We start from the raw sequence: 22,781 nt of genomic DNA on the forward strand, positions 1-22,781 counted from the left end.
AGATAGATAGATAGATAGATAGATAGATAGATAGATAGATAGATAGAGGGCACAGGGTGAGTTGAAAATGAAGGGGTGATATCTGAAGAATAAAATTAAGGGGTAAGAGAGGATTATATTGGAAGAAGGAGAAAGGGAGAGGTAGAATGGGGTAAATTATCTCACATAAAACAGGCAAGAAAAGACTTTTACAGTGCAGGAGAAATTGGGGAAGGTGAGAGGGAATGAGTGAATCTTATTCTCATAGGATTTGCCATAAAGAGGGAATACCATACACACTCAATTGGGCATGGAAATCTATCTTACCCTACAGGAAAATGGGGGGGGGAGGGAAAGAAACAAGAGAACAGAGGGATGATAGAGGGGAGGGCAGATTGGGGGAGGGGTTAATCAGAAGCAAACACTTTTGAGGAGGGACAGGGACAAAAGAGAGAATAGAATAAATGGGGGGGCAGGGTAGGATGAAGGGAAATATACTTAGTTTTTCACAACATGACTACTATGGAAGTGTTTTGCATGATTACACATGTATAACCTGTATTGAGTTGCCTGCCTTTTCAATGGGGGTGGGTGGGGAGGGAGGACGGGAGAAAATTTGGAACCCAAAGTTTTAAAAACACATGTTGAAAAAATTTGTTTTCACATGCAACTGGGAAATAAGAAATACAGGAAATGGGGTATAGAAATCTATCCTGCCCTACAGGAAAATAGAAGGGGAAGGGGATAAGAGAAGGGGTAAGAGATAGAAGGGAAGGCAGATTAGGGGAAGGGGTATACAGAATGCATGACATCTTGGGGTGGGGGAAGGATGATATGGGGAGAAAATTTGGAACTCAAAATCTTGTGGAAGTGAATGTTGATAACTAAAAATAAAGAAATTAACAGCCTTAAAAAAAACTGAAGTGAGCAAAACTAGAACATTGCACAAAGTAACAGCAATATTATAATGAAGATCAATTGTGAAAGACTTAGCCACTTTACTCAATACAATGATCCAACACAATTCCAAAGGACTCACAATAAAAAAAATACTATCCATATAGAGAAAATTGATTAACTCTGAGTACAGACTGAAGCAAAAAAAAAAGAAGAAAAGAATGTCTTGAACTATATCAAGTAGTGGTGGTAGCAATGGAAATATTTGCTTTATCTCTGATACTGGAAATGGCTATTTCATCCCCATCATATATAATACTATCTCTTGGATTTAAATATGTAATACTTATATTAAGGAAAGATCCATTTATTGCTTTGTTTGCTAATGTTTTTAGCAAGAATGGGTGCTGTATATTTTCACAAAGTTTTTTTCTGTATCTTTTGACACAATCATGATTCTTTTGATTCTTTTTACTAATATGGTGAAGAATTTTTATAAAATTCTTCATATTGAACCAAACATTCATTTCTGATAAAAAGCAAAGCTGTCTACTCTTTGTGATATATTGTTGTAAGCTTTTTGTTAATATTTTATTTAAAATGTTTACATCAATATTATTAGTGATATTGGTCTATGGTTTTCTTTCTCTGTTTTGACTCTACCATGTTTCAGTATAAAGATCATATATTTATAATATTAAGAATTTGGTAGGGTTACATTAGGGTTTTTTAAGTTGCATGTTCAATTTCTTGATCAGTACCTAAAGTTCTGATAAATTGTCTCATTGTTGTCATTTTATTTAATAAAATTGCATCTATTATTTATATGATTTATTCTTTGATCTACCAATTCTTTAGGATTAGGTTTAGTCATGATTTACTTCTTCATTTTTTCTTAATTTACCTTTTTATTTAATATTTCATTGCATTGTGATCAGTAAAGCATGTGTTTAATATCATTACTTTTGGACATTTCTTTGTGAAGTTTATACATGCCTTAACGAATGGTCAATTTTTGTAAAATTGCTGTGGATAGTTCAGACTGTGAATGGCCTTTTTAATCCCATTCATTGATCAACAGAGATATAGTATATCTAACTTACACAAAATTCTGTTCAGGTCCTTAATGTTTTTTTGTTTATTTTTGGTTTAGATTTATCTACTTCTGAAAGGAGTACATCAAGATCCCCCATTATTGTAGTTTACTATGTTTCTTCCTGTAACTCATTTTATTTTTCCTTCAAGTATTTAGATATTATTTGGTACATATATTAAGTATTTATATTAATTGATTTTGACACATTTCAGCAAAATGTAGTTCCCCTGTTTATCTCCTTTAATCAAGGCTATTTTTGCCTTCTACTTGTCTGAGTTCATGATTGTTTGCTCCTGAATATTTGAGATTAGTTGAAGCATAATAGCTTTTATTCCATTCCCTTATTTTAACTCTATGTGTCTTTATGTTTCAAGTGTGTTTCTTATAAACAATATATTGTTGGATTCTTACTTGTTGAATGAGTTCATCCCATTCACATTCAGTTGTGATCATTGTTTACACATTTACCTTCATTTTAGTCTCTCTACTTTTTATTTCCTTTCTTTACTTTTTTCTCCTGTCTTTGTAAATGAGGGTCATGGGAGAAGAGTGTGTTCAGCACTAGTGTTCTGAGATTGATGCAGTCTACTTCACTCCCCCATCCCCTTTCTCCATACCCATACTCTAATTACAGCTTATTTCCCTTCCTTCCTTCGTTCTCTCCCTCTTCTTCCTTTTTTCCTTCCTTCCTTCTTTGTCTCTTCCTCCTTCCTATGTTCTTTCCTTCCCCCTCTTTCTTCATTCTTTCCTTTTTTTCTTTTTTTAATCCCTTCCTTCCCTTCTCCTTCCTTTTCTCCCTTTTTCCTCCCTCCTTCATTCTTGCCTTCCTTCCAGCACCCATTTGCTTGTGCATGGTGTAGGGCTCATTTCCGTCACCAAGAAAACCTTGAGCAAGTCCAGCTTCTCCACACTGGGACCTACCACTGTCATAATGGTAGGTGCTTCTTTCAGCAGAATGGGTCCCTGGCTATCTCTCTGGCACACTGGGAAACAGCCATACTCATTCCCCAAGTGTTAAAAGTGCTTCTTGGACAGTTCATCCTTAGCCAAACATCATCAAATCGATCAGACTGCCTAAAAGAGTCAGGGAATTGTTGAGCCTAGGTCAGCAGAACTGGACTGAGGTTTTTTTTTTTTTTAACTCAAATCCCACTGTGGGCCTTAAATGGTATCCAGATAATCTTCCAGGTTTATGAGTGATCTTGGATAAAAAAAAAAAAAAGGAAAGTTGTGGCAAGGGGATAAGGTACAGGGGCAGGCTCTGAAGGGAAAGAATCAAACCTTTGAAATCCATTGTGTATTTGACCATATTTATAGAATTATGCCTATGCAAAAATTTAAGTTGCTTAAACTTGTTCTGAACTCAGGAATTAAGTCCAGGATTTGCTGGCTGTTGAGAGTAACAGACACTGAGGTCCTGCTCTAAGCCACGGCACAGTCTGTGACCCCTGCTGAGGTCCTTCTCTAAGCCTCAGCACAGTATGTGACCCCTGTCCACCCTTGTTGCACATTTCCTGTTCTGGTCACTTGCCTGTAAATAAAATTTATAAAATTTATAAGCCTGGAAAGATGACCCATTGTGGTTTCTTCTTAGATTTCCTGATGCCTACTCAGTCTGGCATTTTTTTAGATTTTTGTTTGCATAGTTGTGTCAAATCACTAGGCTGTACTGTTTCCTCCTACTCTTCTATATTGGTCTCCAACAAAGAAATTTTCCGTTGTCTAGAATGGTTTTCAGTATCAGAACAAGGGTCCTCAGGCCCCTTCTCATTGCTTTCTTTAAAAAAAAACAGTTTTGTTGGACATTTGGCCATCCCTCAAATATGGGTGGTGCAGGAATTGTAATCAGGAAGATGTGACTTCAGATCCTACCTCAGACACTTACTAGCTGTGTTATCCTGGGCAAGTTACTTAACCTTTCTCAGCCTCAGGTTCCTTATCTGCAAAAAGTTGATAATAGCACCTTTTTTATTGTGTATATCAAATGAGATAACATATGTAAGGTTGCAAACCTTGAAGTACTATATAAATGTTATTATTGTTGTTGTTATTGTTCTTGTCTCAAATGTTATATTCCTCTCTTCTATTGTAGAACTCTGAACATACAGACATAACATTATGTAAGAGAGTTCTCAGGATTAAAACAAAAGAAATCATATGAAAGTTCTTTAAAAAGTCCTATTTCATTTATCTTCTAGATGGCATTATTACACAGTAGATAGGCATTATATCACTACAGCATAAGTTAAGGAGGCCATGAATAAATTATGTCCTAAAAATATGAAAGTTACAGCTTATATGTGCGTGTGTGTGTGTTATACCATACTAATTACTCTGTTTGAATATGTAGTACATGTCTGAGTATTTGTTCAGAAATGTGGGGAAAAAGTTACTGACTTTTAATTGCATGACGTATTTTGAAGACATGCTTAAATTCATGTTATTGAAACCCCATTGTGAAAATATGTGCCAAAATAAACAAACAAGCATACAAAAAGTATTAGCAAAAGTATGTTAGGCTCCTTAATAAGAGATAACAGATACAGTGGAATAATGATAATAAAAATCCTATTCTGTGTTACAGATGAGGAAAGTAGAACTCAAGAAGGTGAAGTGAATTGTCAATTCATCAAATACAAATTTTTAGAATAGACTTTAATATATGGGATGTTTTAGATACATGTAAGCAGAAGGACTGGAAGAGAGGAGGAAGAAGGAGAAAAAGTTAGAGAGAGGAGGCAGGAGAAAGATGCAAATGGAGAAGTCAGGAAAGAGAGAGAACAAAATAACCTTAATATCTTACAGCTCTGAAATGCAATGAATTCTGATTTTTTAAAGTAATGTTTTTCCCTCTGTGGCATGACTCTCCCTACCATTACAGAGTACCTCATTCTCAGATCTTCTAAAGCATCAATCATCAATTTTGTAGCCCAAAATCTACCAAAGCCATATTGTCCTATTTATAAAAGGAATCCTTATTTCATCTATGTCCATATGAGTTTTTATTGCCTCCCTTCCATCATAATGTTCTATCTTTGGATAGATTCTTCCTGAAATCCTGTTTGTTTTTGTACTACCTCAAAAATCCCATTGATAAGCAACAAATAAGCAACAGGATGATCTATAGCCTTTATCTAATAGCCTTTACAATACTTCTCCAACTTCCAAATGAAAGTTAGTCAACTGACTTAAACCACAAAGGACTAGAAGTTAAGTTGTATGACTCAAAAATACATGCATGTAGGAGGAAAGAAAAGAAGGTGAGGGGGGAAGTATGGTGGTATCCTATAAAAGCAGTGTCAGACATACTAAACTCATAGAGAAAGGAAAGCTGAAGACAACAAAAAGGAGTGTTTCCTTTTTAAGCTGTAGCAGGGAAGAGAAGATCAAAGAAGGAATAGATCTACTCTCAGAGGAGAGGATAAGGAAGAATGAAGGGGAGAGAAGGCAAGGCTGGCCAACTTTACAGTCAGTGTCTCTGATAAAGGCCTCGTTTCTTAAATATATAGAGAACTGAGTCAAATTTATAAGAATACAAACCATTTCCTAATTGATAAATGGTCAAAGAATGTGAACAGGCAGTTTTCAGATACAGAAATCAAAGCTATCTATAAGCATATGAAGAAATGCTCTAAATCACTTTTGATTAGAGAAATGTAAATTAAAACAACTCAGAGGTGCACCTCACACCTATCAGATTGGCTAGTATGTCAAGAAAAGGAAAATGATAAATGTTAGCATGTGTACCTACATGTGCCAAAATAATCATAGCAGCCCTTTTCATGGTGTCAGAATATTGGAAATTGAAGGGATGCCCATCAATTGAGGAATGGTTGAACCGGCTGTGGTATATGAATGCAATGGAGTACTATTGTACAACAATGTGGGGATTAAAATTGTTCAACCAACAATAAAAGAGACTGGGGAAAAGCTCTGAGCCAATGGCGATGTTGTGTCAGCAGGGTCACAAGTTGGATGAAGCAAGGAATATCTCCACTGACCACAAGATGGATGGGCTCCTCTTTAGGTTAGGCAGGAGGAGATGGTATAAGATATACATATGCTTCAAGAACGTATCAGGAGGGACTTTCTATACCATGTCACCATCCATGCTTGGTTTAGTCATGGAATTTGAGCAAAACAGGATGGAGATATCTTTGTCAGCATTCCTGTGGTTGTACAAGTGAGCCTCTTAACTTGGTAAACAAGTAGTGAACATTACACTAAAGTTTAAGGCCCATTATAAGAATCAATCTATCCCTATATGATTTATGTAGAATATCAAACTGATTAATACTGATTGGAATAGATAGGGGTCCAAATGAGTTATTTCTCACAATAGAAAATGATGAACAGGCAGATTTCATAAAAACCTGGAAAGACTTGTATGAACTGATGCAAAGTGAAAAGAGCAGAACCAGGAGAACATTGAACACAGTATCAGCAACATTGTATGATGATCAACTATGAATAACTCAACTCTTCTCAGCAACACAATGATCCAAGACAAGTACCAAGGACTTGAGAAAGAAAATGCTATCCACATCCAGATAAAGAACTAATGGATCTGAATGCAGATCAAAACATACTTTTTTCACTTACTTTATTCTTTTTCATAGTCTTTTTCCTTTTGATATGTTTCTTCTCTCACAACTGTGACTAATATGGAAATATGTTTTACATGATAGCACATGCATAACCTGTGTCAAATTGCTTACCATTTTAGGAAGAGGGAAGGGGAGGGTAAGGGAGGGAGGGAGAAAAATTAGTAACTCAAAATGTTGCAAAAAATGAATGCTAAAAATTGGCTTGACATGTAATTTGGGGAAAAATAAATACTGAATGTTTGTGCCCTTGGGCAAAGCTCCTCCCTCCCCCCCAAAAAAGCAGTGTGATATAAGAAACTGATGCCCTCAAACACAACAGAACCTCCTTGAAAGCAGAAATAGTGTCTTTCTGTCTTTGTTTCCCTAACAGCTGACATAGTGTTTTGGAACACAATGGACAGTTATTAATTGAATTGTTAATTGGTTGTTAATTGATTGAATTCGAGTCATCAACCTCAAACTACATCGTCATCATAATCATCATCATCATCATCATTTCATCATCATTAGCTAATAGTTACAATATGTTCTTGAGTTTGTAAAATGCCATGCATAAATTATCTCATTAGAGCTTCACAGTATTGTAAGGAAGATTCTCCTCATGAGGTGTAAGATCTTTAAGGACAAGAACCGTATAATTTCCACATTCTATAAATCTTTTATAGGGTCTATTATGATGTCATACACACTGTGGGTACTTAGATCTTAGAGTTATTGAATTTTAGAGTTTAGAGTCTAGAGTTAAAAGACTTATAAATTATTCAATCATTTTAATATGAAAATGTTTTAGGTTCAAAGAAGAAACATCTAATATAAAAATCATAGCCATGTCCATTAATTCAAATGATGTCAAATTTCAGTAAGATATTTTAAAGAAGTGTTGAATTTGTACACTCTTCAAGCATTCTAAATTCTATGTGAGTTGATTTTTTTGAATTTGTTTGTAACCAACCTATAAAACCTGTAGCAATGGGTTACCTGTATTTGTCATTGTGCTGGAACATGATAGGAAAGTCAATATTTTGTTCTAAATGTAATTAATGTTTTATTTTAATTGATGTGGGAATAGGGGAAAGCTGCAGTAGCATAATTACCTTTAACCCTTTTTTTCATCCCTGCTTACTTTGTAAGACCCATTATTGTGACCCGGTTTAGTCTTATATTTAGCTTTGAAATTGCTAATATGAACCTAAAAACAAGAAGAAATGGACTTTAGTTCTCTCTCTCCTTGTGTGATGGTATCAGATCAAATAGACTCTCTCTAAATCACCATTTCTTTACTGTATATCCTAGGCTGTTATGTCCCAGGTGGTGAGTCTGATGCAGTCATAGAGTGGTGCCACTCATTTCTTTCAGTGTTTTGTACTGCTTGGGAATTAGGTAGAATCCCATTTGGAGCCATTCTATCATCTGGGTGCTTAGACTTCTGCTTTCCTTATGCTTTTATTTGTCAAATGTAATCTTTTCTCAGAAAATCTATTTCTTAATTGGTAGAATACAAAACAAAGAACAAAATGAATTGTCAAACTATAGTCAGTTTTGCTTAGAACATCTGCCTATGCACTATATTTCTCAACAATGATTTTCTCCTTCACATGTATGAAGATATCTCAGTTTTGATGGAAATTCTCTTTTGCACACACACACACTTTTATGTATTTGGACATTTTTGTCTTAATTTGGAAAGTTTTGACAAAGAGATTATCTGGTGAATTTCAAGAAATTTAGATAAAAAATGTGTAGAGATAAGAGACCACTTTATTTCTGAGGCCATTTATAACCATGCTTTATGAATACAATTTTAAAAACAGCATTGAGGATATTGCTGAGATAGCTTTGGGATTTTATCATCCTCAGTGATTTTCTATACTTTAAAGAAATCTTTATTTTATAGTATTTTTTCTTATGGGGGAAGGTCTATTCAATTTGAGTTAGCTCAGCTTCAGGAATACAACAAACTAGCATCTATACGTTGTTGACATGACACTCAGGGATGCCCTTGAGCAAAATGCTGAAGTTGACAAAGTTTGCCATTGCTCCCATGTGTAATGACCCCTCTTCTCCATTAATTCAATAAGTTCATCTCAATAAACATTTATGAATCCCTTACTCATTTCAGTGCATAGTGCTGGCCACTGGGGAAGATGCAAACTTTACCTAAGATATTATCCTCTCTCTAATGGAACTTGCAGTCTTGTATACAGAAGCATAGAGAGCAAAGAAAGAAAAAATTCCAGAATATTTCCTCTGTTATACAGGAAATATTACATGATAAATATTTTAATAAGTCAATGAATCTATGAGCTAATTAATATTGATATTCCTTGAATCAATGATGATTGCCACCCATATTTCTCAACAAGCATATCTAGTCAAGGCAGGAAGCATTTATTAAGTGCTTCTGATATACTAGGCACTGACTTAAGCACAGGGATGCAAAGAGAGGCAAAAAGACAGTCTCTAACCTCAAAGAGTATACAGTCTAATGAAGTAGACATGCAAACAACAAAGTACATAAAAGATATAAACAGAGTAGAAAAAAGGTACTCTCAAAGGGGAAGCATCTGTAGGTGGGGAATTACCTTCTCATGATAATCCCTGGTAAATGCATTAGAATAATAATCTTCAAATTTTTTGATAGCTACTCTATCAATAAAAATTTCTGAGCATACCTCCAAAATAGGCATATTTATAATTATGTACATATAAATCCAAATTTACTATGGTATTGAAATTTTACATATATATACACATACATACACATATATAATGGAACACAAAAATAGAAATGAAAACAGGAGAGATAAAGATTAAATTTTGTAAAAATATCTTTTAATTAATGGTTCACAAAAATCTTTTTTTTTTCCTCTCAGTAAAAATATTAACACTAACCAATCAAAAGTCAGCCCTCTAAGGAGCTTCTCATAGGTGTGAGATGAGTAGTGGAAGTAGTGGAGGAGGTTAGGTATGCTAGAAATGGGGAAATATTCCTAGTAGCACTTACTGAGGTTTCTGAGTACCCAGGTTATTATTAGATTATAATTTCACTGAAGGGCCGATGACTGTCTCAGAAGTAGGAGAATGAGAGCTTGCATATCAGTGGGAGGAGGGTGAATGAAGACATATTAGAGGATAGTGAGAGAAGGTTAGGTATGGTTGCTTGTTGTGAAAAAAGCATAATGTAACTCATCTTCCACGATTATATTCATTAATTATACATTGCTTACGGCCTATGGTCCCCGCTTTTAAGATCCATACATTAAGGAATTATAATCCAAAGTGTTACATGTGGTCTGGGATAGGGAAAATAAATAAATGAAAAAAAATATTTATTAAGTACTTAATGTATTCCAGGCATTGTGCTAAGCCCTGGGAATACAAAAACAAACAAGCAAGAAAATCCCAGCCCTTAAGGAGCTTTTTGTTACTCAGTCATGTCTGACTCTTCATGACCCCATTTGTGGTTTTCTTGGCAGAGATACTAAAGTGGTTTGCCATCTCCTCCAGCTCATTTTACAGAGCTCCAGCTCATCATTTTACAGATGAGGAACTAAGTAAACAGGGTTAAGTGACTTGCCCAGAGTCACACAGCTAGTAAGTGTCTGAGGTCAGATTTGAACTCATGAATATTAGTCTTCTCAACTCCAGATTTGGCACTCTGTCCAAGGAGTCCTCAAGGAGTCCTCAAGGAGTTTACATTATATTTTTAAATAATTTTTTTTAAATTTTGCTTTTTGAGTAACAAGGATTTTTTAATTAATCTGTCCTTCCTACTATTCTGCCTATAGAGCAATTTTTAAAAATGGAAAAAAATAAAAACAAAGCCTGCATTCATAGTATAACAAATCAAATTTTTACACTATCCATGTCCAAAAATATACGTCTGATTTTAAGCTCATCATCTCTCTGTCAGGAGTTAAGTGGAATATTTCATCTTCATTCTTTTGGTCCATGGTTTATCATTATGTTGGTCAGAGTTGTAAAGTCTTTCTGATTTTCTCTAAAATGTTATCATTGTATAAATTGTTCTTCTGTTTCTGCTCAATTCATTCTGCATCAGCCCACAATTGTGTTCTCAATTTATTCTGAAATTGTGTATTTCATTATTTCTTAGGGTACAATGATATTCTATTGCTTTCATATACTATAATTTGTTTAGCCATTCCCCAACAGGCGGATACTCCCATTTATTATCTTTGAATACCACAGAAAAACCTGATATGAATATTTTATATAGATATAGATACTTTTCATCTTCATCTTTGATTTCTTAGATATATTGGCCTAATGGTGCTGCTGGGTCAAAGGATATGCATAGTTCAGTGACTTTCTCAGGATAGTTCCAAATTGCTTTCCAGAATGGCTAGACCAATTCACAGCTCTACCCATAGTGCATCAGTGTACCTGTTTTCCTACAGTGTCTCTGACATTTGTCATTTTCCTATTTTGTTATTTTCATATTCTGGTAATTGTGAAATGGAACCTTAGGTCTGCTTTAATTGGGATTTCTCTATTAGTGAAATGAAGCATTTTTTCTTCATTTACCTATAGATACCTAGGTTCTTTGCTTTGAGAACTGCCTGCTCATATCCTTAGAACATTTATCATTTGGGAAATGGCTGTTATTCTTATGAATTTTAATCAGTCCCTCATATACCTTGAATAGGAGACCTTTATCAGAGAAATTTGTTGCAAAGATTTTTTCCAAGTTAATGATTTCATTTGTATTTTTACCACATTACATTAGTTCAAAATTTTTTAACTTTATATAATCAAAACTCAATTTCATCTTGTTTGATCCTCACTTTCATTTGTTTAATTATGAACTCTTCCTCTATCCATAGACCCAAAAGAAAATTTCTTCACTGATCCTCTCATTTGTTTATAATGTGACTTGTTATACCTAGCTCATATATCCATTTGGAGCTTATTTTCCAGTTGTACAGATTTCCCAGCATGTTTTTTTTTTCTCCAAATAGTGAGTCCTATCCCAAGTACCTGGGATCTTTGGGTTTATCCAATACTGTGCTACTTTGTACGTGTTTCTTCTTTCTATTGTGTACCTAATGTGATGTACTTTTTTTTTTACCAGTACGAAATCATTTTAATCATTACTGCTTTCTAATATAGTTTTAGATCTGTTACTAGCAGACTCTCTTTCCTTCCCAGTTTTTTCATTATTTTCCTTAAGATTCTTCATCTTTTTTTCCTCCAGATGACTTTTGCTACTATTTTTTCTATTTCTATCAAATATTCCTTTGGTAGTCTGATTGGCATGGCATTGGAATGGTAAATTAATTTAAGTAGCATTGTCATTTTTATCATATTGGCACATGAGTGTAATTAGGTAAGGCTGGAGGGTGAAGCTGGGCAATATAGGACAGCTGGGAATACCAGACAGAAGAGTTAAACTCTCAGTCCCTTATTTTTTATGCAGTAAGGAGTAGAGATGTAACATGACCAGATCTATGTATAAGGAAGATGGGTCTGACAGTTGTTTCAAGGAAGGAGAGCCTAGGGAGGAAGATTTGTTAAGTGATTTCCTAATAGTACACATGGATGTTAGTGAGGACCTGTACTAGATCTGGGCAGTAGGAATGGTGATGAAGGGAGGTAGCATGAATGGGAAAGATGTTGGGGGAGAAAAGAAGAGGGAAAGTCCATTGTTATGTTTTTCTTCACCCTTTTCTTATCCCCATTCCTATTGTAATGCAAAATTCTCATAGAAATTTTATTTAATTTAAATTTTATATTACTAATTAATACTATATTACTAATATACTATAATACTATCTTACTAATATAAATACATTTATAGTATATGGCATCAAGATTATATGATAGATAATGATAAATATTAAAATGTGCCTATTATAAATATAAATATTTACAACATTTTATTACATATACAATACTTAATTTTAGACAGGTAAAAGGCATACCACCCAAATCTCTCTTCTCCTGTATCTTTTATTTTGTCTTCTTTTCTTCTACCTCACTTTATTCCCTAGAACTTCTTTCTATCCCTAGAAATTCTCTCTTTCTTTTCTCCTAACATGACAGATAAAGCCCTTAAAATGGTCATTCAATCAGTAATTATTGATTGAATGATCCTTGCCTTGAAGGATCAAGAACAAGAGGTATATGTTATTTGGTATAAGAAAATGAGAAAAGGGATTACCCAATGGTGAGCTATCGACTGGTATAGAAGAGAAAAGGCTGTAACAGTCCACTTGGAGGGACTGTGCTGTGAAGCTCCAGTCCCATCCCACTGGTCCCCAAGATACCTTCAGTTCCTACTTTGTCTAGAATCAAGCCATTTATCTGTTGAACTAGAACACAAAAGAGAATTAGGTATCACCTCTCAAAAAGTGAACGCTTTCCACAAGTGTGATATCATCAGACTTATTAGAGAGGTGACAGCTTTCAGATTAACCTCACTCTTCTACCTATCCAGAGGTTGGTGGCTTTCTACCTTCTTCAATGGAATACTCCAGTTTCCGCATCTTCAGAGTTCTGGCTGAGATCCAGATGGCACCAGAACTGTATTGGTGAGCCTCAGCAGCCATTATTTGGCTGCAAATGGCAGTTGTGGTTTTTGTGGGCTCTAGTTTCTCAATAGTCCTGGTATTCCTGTTCTTGTTCACTCATTTCAATCATGGCCCATTCTTCATGACCCCATTAAGAATTTTCTTTTCAAAGATACTGGAGTTGGATTTCTTAATTCTTGTCCTATAAATGATTTCTTTGAGTAACTTGCTCCTTAAATTCCATTTCTAGTCAGAGTAGGTATTGACAGGATAATCCAGTAATTGAATTCATCAAGCTTTTTGTTAAACATTTGTTCTGTGGTAGGAACTGAAAATTCAGAGACACAAAAGTATTAAGTCCTTTCACTCAAGGAGCTTATATTTTATTTACATTATTCTTTACATTACATTTATACTCTTTTGAGTATAGGTTTAGCAGTAGTATCTCTGGGTCAAAGGGCACACACTGTTTAGCAACTTGTGTATAATTCCAAATTGCTTTCAAAAGTGGTTATACTCATTCACAGGCCCACAAGCAGTGCTTCAATGTGCCTGTTTTTCCCATAGCTCCTCCAACATGTATCATTTTCCTTTTTTGTTATCTTTGGCATTCTGATGGATTTGAGATGGAACCTCAGATTATTTTAGTTTGCATTTATCTAATTAGCAATGATTTGGAGCATTTCCCCCCATGTCTATAAATAGATTGGGCTTCTTCCCTTGAGAACTGCCTTTTGTTAAACTATTTATTAATTGAAGAAAGGCTCTTATTCTTATAAGTTTGAATCAGCCCCTTGTGTATCTTGGAAATAAGACCTTTATCAGAGAAACTTGCTACAAAAAAAATTTTCCTAGTTAGTTTCCCTTTTAATATTAGCCTATTAGATTTTTTGGTCAAAAATAATAATTTTATGTAATGAAACTCATTCATTTTTTCTTTGATCCTCTCTATTCTTTGTTTGATCATAAACATTTCTCCTATTCTTAGAACTGATGGGTAACTTTTTTCCCTGTATTTTGAAATACTGATAGGAATTCAAGTAGGGAGTGAATTCAAGGTATAGAGAACAGCATTAATAAAGATGCAGCAGTCAGAAAGCTCAGGGTGTAACTTCAGTCAGAAAGGTAGTTCTTGCTCCGTGGAGCAAGAAATCAAAAACTACTGCTAACTAACCTAATGGGGGCAGCAGCTCCTGTCCTACTCAGAAGCTGTCTGTAGGCAGAACATAGAAAGAAGGAAGAGCTTGGATATTTAGACTGACTTTTATGCTGGTCCATTCTATTGTGATGGTTGGATGATGTGTTTTAGAAGGAAGGAGAAACCAAGAAAGTCAGGTGATACTTTGCAGTGGCAGAGCGGGGCAGCTCTGGGGAGTCTGGTTACCTGGGTGGCTTTCCCTGAGTGTCTGTGTCTGTGTTCCCTTGTGCTGTTAATGTCCCTAAGTAAAGTCCTGTGCATTGGACTGCACTGAGAAGTACTTAAGATCTTAGGAATGGAATATACCTAATGACTAAGCAATGGTGAACTATGTATGTCAAGATCAACAATAGCAATATTCCGGGGTAGAATTCTTGAGCCCCTTCCCTATTGTCTCCAAAGTGACTTTCTGAGATGCTGAACCCTAGCAATCAATGGGCACATAACACTTGTGCAAGGAAATATGAGGAAGACTAGTCATTTGGTTGGAGCATAAAGTATGTGAAGGGGAGGAATGTGAGAGAAGGGTAAGGGGCTTCAACGTCTAGATAAGGATATGGAACTTGACTAGGCTGATTGTAAAGATCTACTTCAGAATTTCTAACAGAGGAATGACATTACCAGTTCTATGCATACAAATTGTGAGTTTGGCAGCTGTGTCTAAGGGGTTAAGGAGGATGGGAAAGGGAAAGGTATAGAAGAAAGGAAGGAGAAGGACCTAATATTCCCTCCCAAAAAAAAAAGCAGCAAGTGAATAGGTTAATACTAGGCCTTCATTTGAGTTCAAGATCTGACAGTGCTGGTTTTCCAGAATTTGTTTATTTAGGAGGCTGAGGTCTGATAACGACCTTTATGTTCAACAGCTCACAGTATTCTCTGAGTGAACGATTCTACTTTGTAAATGATAGACATCTATAATTATACCTAATGTTAGCATAGTACAATGTAATGATTGATAGTTAAGCCAACAAGAGGTTAATGCTTAATAAAGTGGGTTAATGGAGATGTATTAATAAAACATATTCAAAATTAAAATTTTGAAAAATTATAAAGGAAATAAATTAGACTGAAACATTATCATTTTTTATAGTTGACAGAGGTTACAATCTCCTGATCTAGAGGAAAATAATCACAAACCATAATAATGTGTGAACTTTGGATTAATTTGATTTACTTTCAACTTTAAAGTCAAGTTTGGTAGATAAGTCAGTTGAAGCTCTTAATCTTAGTTTTAAATGTATATGTGATACTTCATATAGCAAAAAAGTGCTGCTTTTTTGGTTATAATGAAAATATTAACTTTTATTTTTATAAATATGTTCTGTTCTTCCTTCCACCCTATCTCATGCAGGCCTCTTATATAAAGAAAAGAAAGGGAATTAACATTTACAGGATGAAAAGATGGCGATGTTGCCTCCCCCAGGACCTGAGAGCTTCGTCTACTTCACCAGACAGTCTCTTGCACTCATTGAACAACGCATTACTGAAGGAAAATCTAAGGAACCTAAAGAGGAGAAAACAGATGAGGAAGAAGAAGGCCCAAAGCCAAGTAGTGACTTAGAAGCTGGTAAACAGCTTCCATTTATCTATGGAGACATTCCTCCAGGGATGGTGTCAGAGCCCTTGGAAGATATGGATCCATACTACATGGATAAAAAAGTGAGCATTTCCTGTATCCCAAAAGATAATATTTTGGTCACTCTCCATACAAGAAGAATTTTTAAATTAAGATAAGGGAATTTGATGAAGATGGGGATGGGAGGAGTTTATATCAATGGTATGAATCTTCAATGTAAATGCAATAATTTATTGAGTATTTGTGAGAGAGGAGTAACAGGGCTGCTAAGTTCCATTCAGAACTAAGATCAGGCAGGATAGTAAGAATCAGCAATGGCCTGGGGCTTTGAGTACCACTCATTAACTTATTCAATCAGTCATTAAGTAAGCATTTATTAAGCACTTAGTGTGTGTCAGGCATTGTACTAAGTTCTTAAGGCAAAAAAAAATAGTTCCTGCTATCAAGTAAACTCATAGTTAAATGGATTAGACAATACGCAGAAAATATATAAGCTAAATTGGAGATGACTGTAGAAGGAAGGCACTTAGATTGAGGACATGGGTCTTTAGCTAAAACTTCAAGGAATCCAGAACTGTATATAATCCCCAAATATCTTCCACATCATTCATAGGGTCTGCAATTCAATTATTATTAATTAATCTTTTAAAATGTTTACCATTCCTCTGTTTTCAATGATTCCCTACTAAAATATAGATGACCCTAGGAAGTACCTTAAGCCATTATTAAAAGTAGGGATTAGTTTCATATTGCTTTCTACTTCTAGCTCATTGAGAATAAATCTTGTGGGAATGGGAGACAGGAGAAACCCCAGTGTGACATCTGGGAGCACCAGTCAGGAAGAGCAGAACACTGAATGTCTAAATATTATGATCAATTCATAGCAAGTTGGCCAAAATGGTATATTGCTTGCCTTTTCTTTTTTTTTGACCTGATAGTTTATACTTATCAATCAATAAGCATTTATTAAGTACTTAGTATGTGTCAGGCACTGTGATTAGCACTTTGGGATATACATGAAAGCAGAAACAATCCTTGCCCTCAAGAAGCTTACCTTCTAATGGAAGAGACAGCATGACATAGATAGATATATAAAAGATGCAGGGTAGAAACAAGGTAATTTTAGAGGGTGAGACACCAGTGGTTTGGGGGACTTAGAAAGATCCTTTTGCGAAAGGTCACATTAAAACTGAGTCTTAAAGGAAGCTAGTAATTCTATAAAGTAGAGGTGAAGAGAGAGAGCATTTCAGTCATGAGAGACAGTACAAAAGCATGGAGATGGAGCATAATGTGGAGGAACCCCAAATAAACAACATGGTTTGATCATAGAGTGTTGGGTGAGAGTATTGCATAAAAATCCTGGAGATGAAGACAACCAAGGCAAGGTTGTGAAGAGCTTCAAACGCCAAACAGAGGTATTTGTATTTGATCACAGAGCTAAAAGCGAAGCAAGGGAGCTTATGGAGTAGGAGGGAGACATAGACATATATTTTAGGAAAAACACTTTGGAAGCTATTTTGGAAGATAAATTCGAGTACATGGGGACTTTAGGAAGGGGGGCCAATTAGAACAGTATTGAGAGAGAGATAATGAGAGCTGAACTAAGATAATGACTGTATGAGTGGAGAGAAGGGATATATAGGAGAAGTACTGTGGAGATAAACATCAGAGCTCAAATTAAAGCTGACATTTCTCAAATTAAAGGGCATCTGAGCCAGTTGTTTTGTAGGGGTAGCTAGCAAGTATGGGGTATTAAGTGCTTGAGTAGGAGTCAGGAAGACTCCTTGTTTAAATACATGTTTAAATACAGCCTTAAATACTTGTTAGCTTTGTGACCCTGGGCATATCAATTAAACTTTGCCTCAGTTTCCTCATCTGTAAATGGGGTTAATGAGAGTCTCTTTCACAGGTTTGTTGTGAGGATCAAATGAGATATTTCTTAAGTGCTTTGCAAACCTTAAAGTAGACAAACATTAGCTATTGTGAGGATGAGGATGATGATGACTTAAAGCAGGGGTGAGGAACCTACAACCTCGAGGCGACATGTGTCTCTTTTAGGCCCTCAAATGCAGCCCTTTGACTGAATCCAATTAAAGGTTCCCCACCCCTGATTAAGAGTATATGAAAATATTTTCAAAGGTGCTTATTTGTTTTGTTTTTGTTTTTGTTTTTTTTGTCTAGGCAATGGGGTTAAGTGACTTGCCCAGGGTCACACAGCTAGTAAGTGTTATGTGTCTGAGGCCGGATTTGAACTCAGGTCCTCCTGACTCCAGGGCCGGTGCTCTATCCACTGCACCACCTAGCTGCCCCCCAAAGATGCTTATAAAATGTAGAGTATCACTTTAAAAAATAGATTCTTGAATGTATGCTATAGACATTGTGCAGTGTACATCCCTTTTCTAGAATTAAGAGCACAGAGTGATTTTTTTGCCTTGCTGTTAATGATGCAGAATTCCATTGACTAGACCTTAGGAAAGCATTTTAGACTGAGTAGGAAGAAAAATATGCAAGGTAACACAAAAACTATAAATAACGAAGAATTTCTAAAAATGGTTAGAGATTAAATTTAAGCATATATTTAATGGTTTAGATATACTCTTATATTTAATCTACTTAATGTTTTCTTACAGTTTGTATGTTAAAAGATGTTAGAATCTCCAAGACTATTTAAATTGCAAAGAAGTTGAGAGGTGACCCAAGTAGAAGATTTTCCACACCAGAACTCCCTATATCCATCAAATTTTAGGTCTATTTGAAAAGGAAAATCCTTGTTACCAAATGAAAGAAGGAAAAGGTAGCATCATTTACTTTTTGATTAAGGGTAATGAAAGTTTATATTCTTTGCAAGTTTTCAGTTTTCCATCCAAATTAGAGTAACATGTTCTGCAACCATGTTGATTGTCACCCCCAAATAACCTGCTGAAGGAGATATGATTCTTATTTTATCTAGTGATTATAAATTTTCTAGGGAATTTAGAAGAGGGTAAGTATCAGCTTCTGGTAGCTGAGCACTAAAAATCTATGAATTGGTCTCTGTGAAGTCTGACCCAAATGTGTGTTTCAGCATGCGGAATAAATGTTGTTTGATGGCAGGACAAACATAAGCACGATATTTGTAGAGGGAAAAGAACAACAAAGTAGATGATAGGTTATAAGATGACAGTTTTTTTTGACTTAAGGGAAAGAACAAACCTAGCACATTATTAAGAAAGGAAAATTCACACATCATAGAAAGACCTGAAAACATTTTTAAAAGCACAAATATTTAAATTTAATAAGCATTTTAGAAGAAGCAGTGGGGAAGCTGGAAATGTCAATGTGTTTCCTTTTAGTAATTATAATGATTTAAATCTTGATAGAATAATATATTAAAGGGTAGAGATGAATACATTCCCATCATGACTTTTCTAATGAGATCAAAACATTAAAAGTCATTGAAATGAAATCTTAACCAATCTCATTAGGTTCATAGTCCACATACAAATTAGGACGATAAAGCTCTTTTCCTTTTCGAATATGGAAAGTTATACAATTGTTTCATATGGTGACTCCATATATGTAGTATATCAAAAAGAAAATAATGTAACACCATAACTGAAGTTCCTGGAGACAGAAAATAGAAATTGGATCAAGAATCTTATCTATCAAGAGGATTTAATGATGAGGAGGATAATGATGATGATGATTAAGTTAATATTGTTACCTGTTGTTATTGTTCAGTAGTTTCAGTCGTGTTTGACTTTTCATGACCCCATTTGAGGTTTCATTGACAAAGATGCTGGAGTGGTTTGCCATTTCCTTTTTTAGCTCATTTTACCAATGGGCAAACAGGGTTAAGTGACTTGCCGTCTGAGGCCAGATTTGAACTCAGAAAGATGAGTCTTTTTGACTTCAGGTTCAGCACTCTATCTACCCTACCACCCATTATTATTGTTAATAACAACAGCAATAATAATAATGTATTGTTCCCAGTTTAATCAGCTCACACTATTGAAATGGTAATGTAAAGAAAGCTTTCTGTTGTGGTACTATAGAGTAAGGATTATATTCTAAATGATTTGTCCATTAAAGCTTGGGTTAGCAATTTTTTACCTCAGCTGATTCCTATTTTACAATTTCCATGACCCAAGAAATAAATTGAAAAAGAATATGAGGGAAGAGATGTTGTTTGGGTTGCAGTGAAATTAATCTGCTGATACAGATTTAGAAATCTTTTTTTTTTTTGCTTTGTCAGCAGCCCAGTAAACATTTATTAAGCAATTGCTGTATACAAAGCACTGTTATGGTGCCAGGCATACAAAGACAAAAATCAAATATCTCTTGCCCTCAAGAAACTTACATTCTACTGGAGGATATAGTACATATATAAATATATACATATTGGGGCATTTGAAGAGTTCAGTCATTTTTCAGTGGTGTCCAACTTTCTGTGACCCCACATGGAATTTTCTTGGCAGAGATATAGGAGTGGTTTGCCATTTCCTTTTCCAGCTAATTTTACGGATGAGGAACTGAGGCAAATACAATGAAGTGACTTGCCCAGGGTCACACAGCTAGTAAGTGTCTGAGACCAGATTTTAACTCAGGAAGATGGGTCTTCCTGACTCGAGGCCCACACTTGATCCGTTGTATCACCTAGCTGCCCCAGTTTAACAAGGAAAAGGGTACTAAAAAACACCTGAAGTGAGACTACTAGTAAGATGATGATTACTTAGGGGAAGTTTTCTATTCTCTGGGAAATAGGCAGACTCCCTTTTAACATGAGAGAGCTGGACTAGGTAATTTCAAATATTCCTTCATGATTTGATGCTATGTGAATCTATTCCAACAGCCTTTCCCAGTATGCTCTTTCTCATTCTCACCAAATTGGAAACAAGAGAAAGCCTGTGAAGAAAGGGGAAGAAAATAACCAAAAGATCAAAATTTTAAAAAATGATAAACCTATACCCTTACACCATTCTAAATGACTTCAGGGATTGTGTAGTGGGAATATATTTTCTCAGAGAAGAGGTTAAGCATAAATATTTTATTGCAAATATTGCATTTATTGTATTTTCATCAGCATATTAATATGTTTTGAGTACTTTCTGTCCAGTTAATATTATTTAATTTTCTCTTAAGACAACTAGCCATATAAAGTTGATTAAGAAATTTAATCTCTCATTTTCTTTATCTGAAAAATAAGATGTCTGGACTAGACGATCCAAACATCCCAGTTCTAAAATTCCATGACTCTATGAAATTTTAATTTTACATTGATGTTGGATTTGGAGGACATCGTTAAGAAGAAAAAAAATTTTTACTATTGATCTGGCCATATAGAAAGCTCTTATTGTCTTTTCATATAACTATTCTCTAATAGTATATATAATGCAGTCATTTTTTCATTAAGCATTACTTTAATGCATTATGCTTTCAGTGATACTTGGAATACTACATCTGATTAGTTTTTTTTTTCAAATCAGGAAGACAATTTTCTTCCCATAAGTCATTCCAAGAATAACAACATACCATTGCATCTTGATTTTCCTTAACCTTAATTTTCATGAAAATTCAGCACATATATCCTTCAAAAGTACAGCTCTCTGTTCTGGCCCATTGATAGGTCTATGGCTAAAATCTAGATGATTTACCTGAATATACCATACTAGTAGAGAAGAAAGTTGAATGATAAATTTAAATATAATTATTTTTACTACAAGTCATCATAATTGATTTGAATTATAAGGAAATATAAGTCAATATCAGTTAAGGCAATCAGAGTACAGATGGAAATTCCCCTTAATTATTATCTTGTTCAATCCCTTCATTTTATAGATATAGGAACTGGAACCTAGAGAGAAAAAGGGACTTGCTCAAGGTCACAAGACTAGCTAATCAAGTGTAATAATATAAACAAACTATTTTGCAAACTTTAAAGCACCATAGAAGTGTCAATTATTATTACTGTTAGTGTTATAGCTGGTGTTAATATTCCTTAATCTGCACTACCTGTAGTTTGGGAGACTGTCAATGATTGAAATGAATTGTCATGAATAAATAAAAGCAATGTAATTAACTTAAAATTTTAATTTTCAATTTCACACCATATTCATTTTTCTCCTGCAGACATTCATAGTATTGAATAAAGGGAAAACAATTTTCCGATTCAGTGCCACCCCTGCCTTGTACATTTTAACACCTTTCAACCTGATTAGAAGGATTTCTATTAAGATTTTGGTTCATTCATATCCTTTTCCAGTGACTTTTTTGAGAGTGTTTCTTTTAAAAACCAACTTATACTGAATGAATAGAATTATCTTTCAATCTTCAAATGATCCTTTTTTACTTTGAAAGAATCACTTGCTTTAGTTTTTCAACTTGATTGAATTCAATGTCTTTTTAGATATGCATTGACATATAGACTAAGTCAACATTTAGAGACTGCAAATATTTGGCATTGTATATATGCAACTGTGTAAGGTAAAGAGGATCTTTGTGGAAAAATATTGTATCAGAGGTTTTAAATTTGCATTATTAGATAATTGTCTTAATTGAATGCATATAATGTATCTAATATGGCTTATTATACTACATTCCTTGATTCTAACCTACCTTATTCAGCATGCTCATCATGTGTACTATCCTGACTAATTGTATATTTATGACGTTGAGTAACCCTCCAGAATGGACAAAGAATGTTGAGTAAGTTTGCCCCTCAAAATGCAAATTTTAAATGCTGAATAGTCCTTAGTCTGTTCTGAATCAGAATATTCCTTAACCCTTTAGGCAAGTCATTGCCTTGTTGTTTATCGCTCCTTATGTTACGGTATTATAACTGTTAATTTTTTTTTTCACCTTTGAGAAATGAGGATTATTATGGACATCACTGAACTATTCAGAGAGTACTTCATAGGAT

The 22,781-nt window shown here is 34.8% G+C and overlaps 1 protein-coding gene across 1 annotated transcript in view; it reads left to right on the forward strand.

Annotated features, from left to right (window-relative positions):
• Window positions 1-22,781, forward strand: part of LOC114045697 (sodium channel protein type 9 subunit alpha) — a 196,372-nt gene that overhangs the window by 75,391 nt on the left and 98,200 nt on the right. The window contains exons 2-4 of the mRNA XM_027865806.1: window positions 15,659-15,966; window positions 21,992-22,110; window positions 22,478-22,567. Coding sequence (XP_027721607.1) covers window positions 15,709-15,966; window positions 21,992-22,110; window positions 22,478-22,567 — 467 coding nt within the window. The 5' untranslated portion in view covers window positions 15,659-15,708. The remainder of the gene's footprint in view (window positions 1-15,658; window positions 15,967-21,991; window positions 22,111-22,477; window positions 22,568-22,781) is intronic.

This window comes from Vombatus ursinus, unplaced genomic scaffold, assembly GCF_900497805.2.
Source record: "Vombatus ursinus unplaced genomic scaffold, bare-nosed wombat genome assembly UNPS02014779.1, whole genome shotgun sequence".
Lineage (NCBI taxonomy): Eukaryota > Metazoa > Chordata > Mammalia > Diprotodontia > Vombatidae > Vombatus > Vombatus ursinus.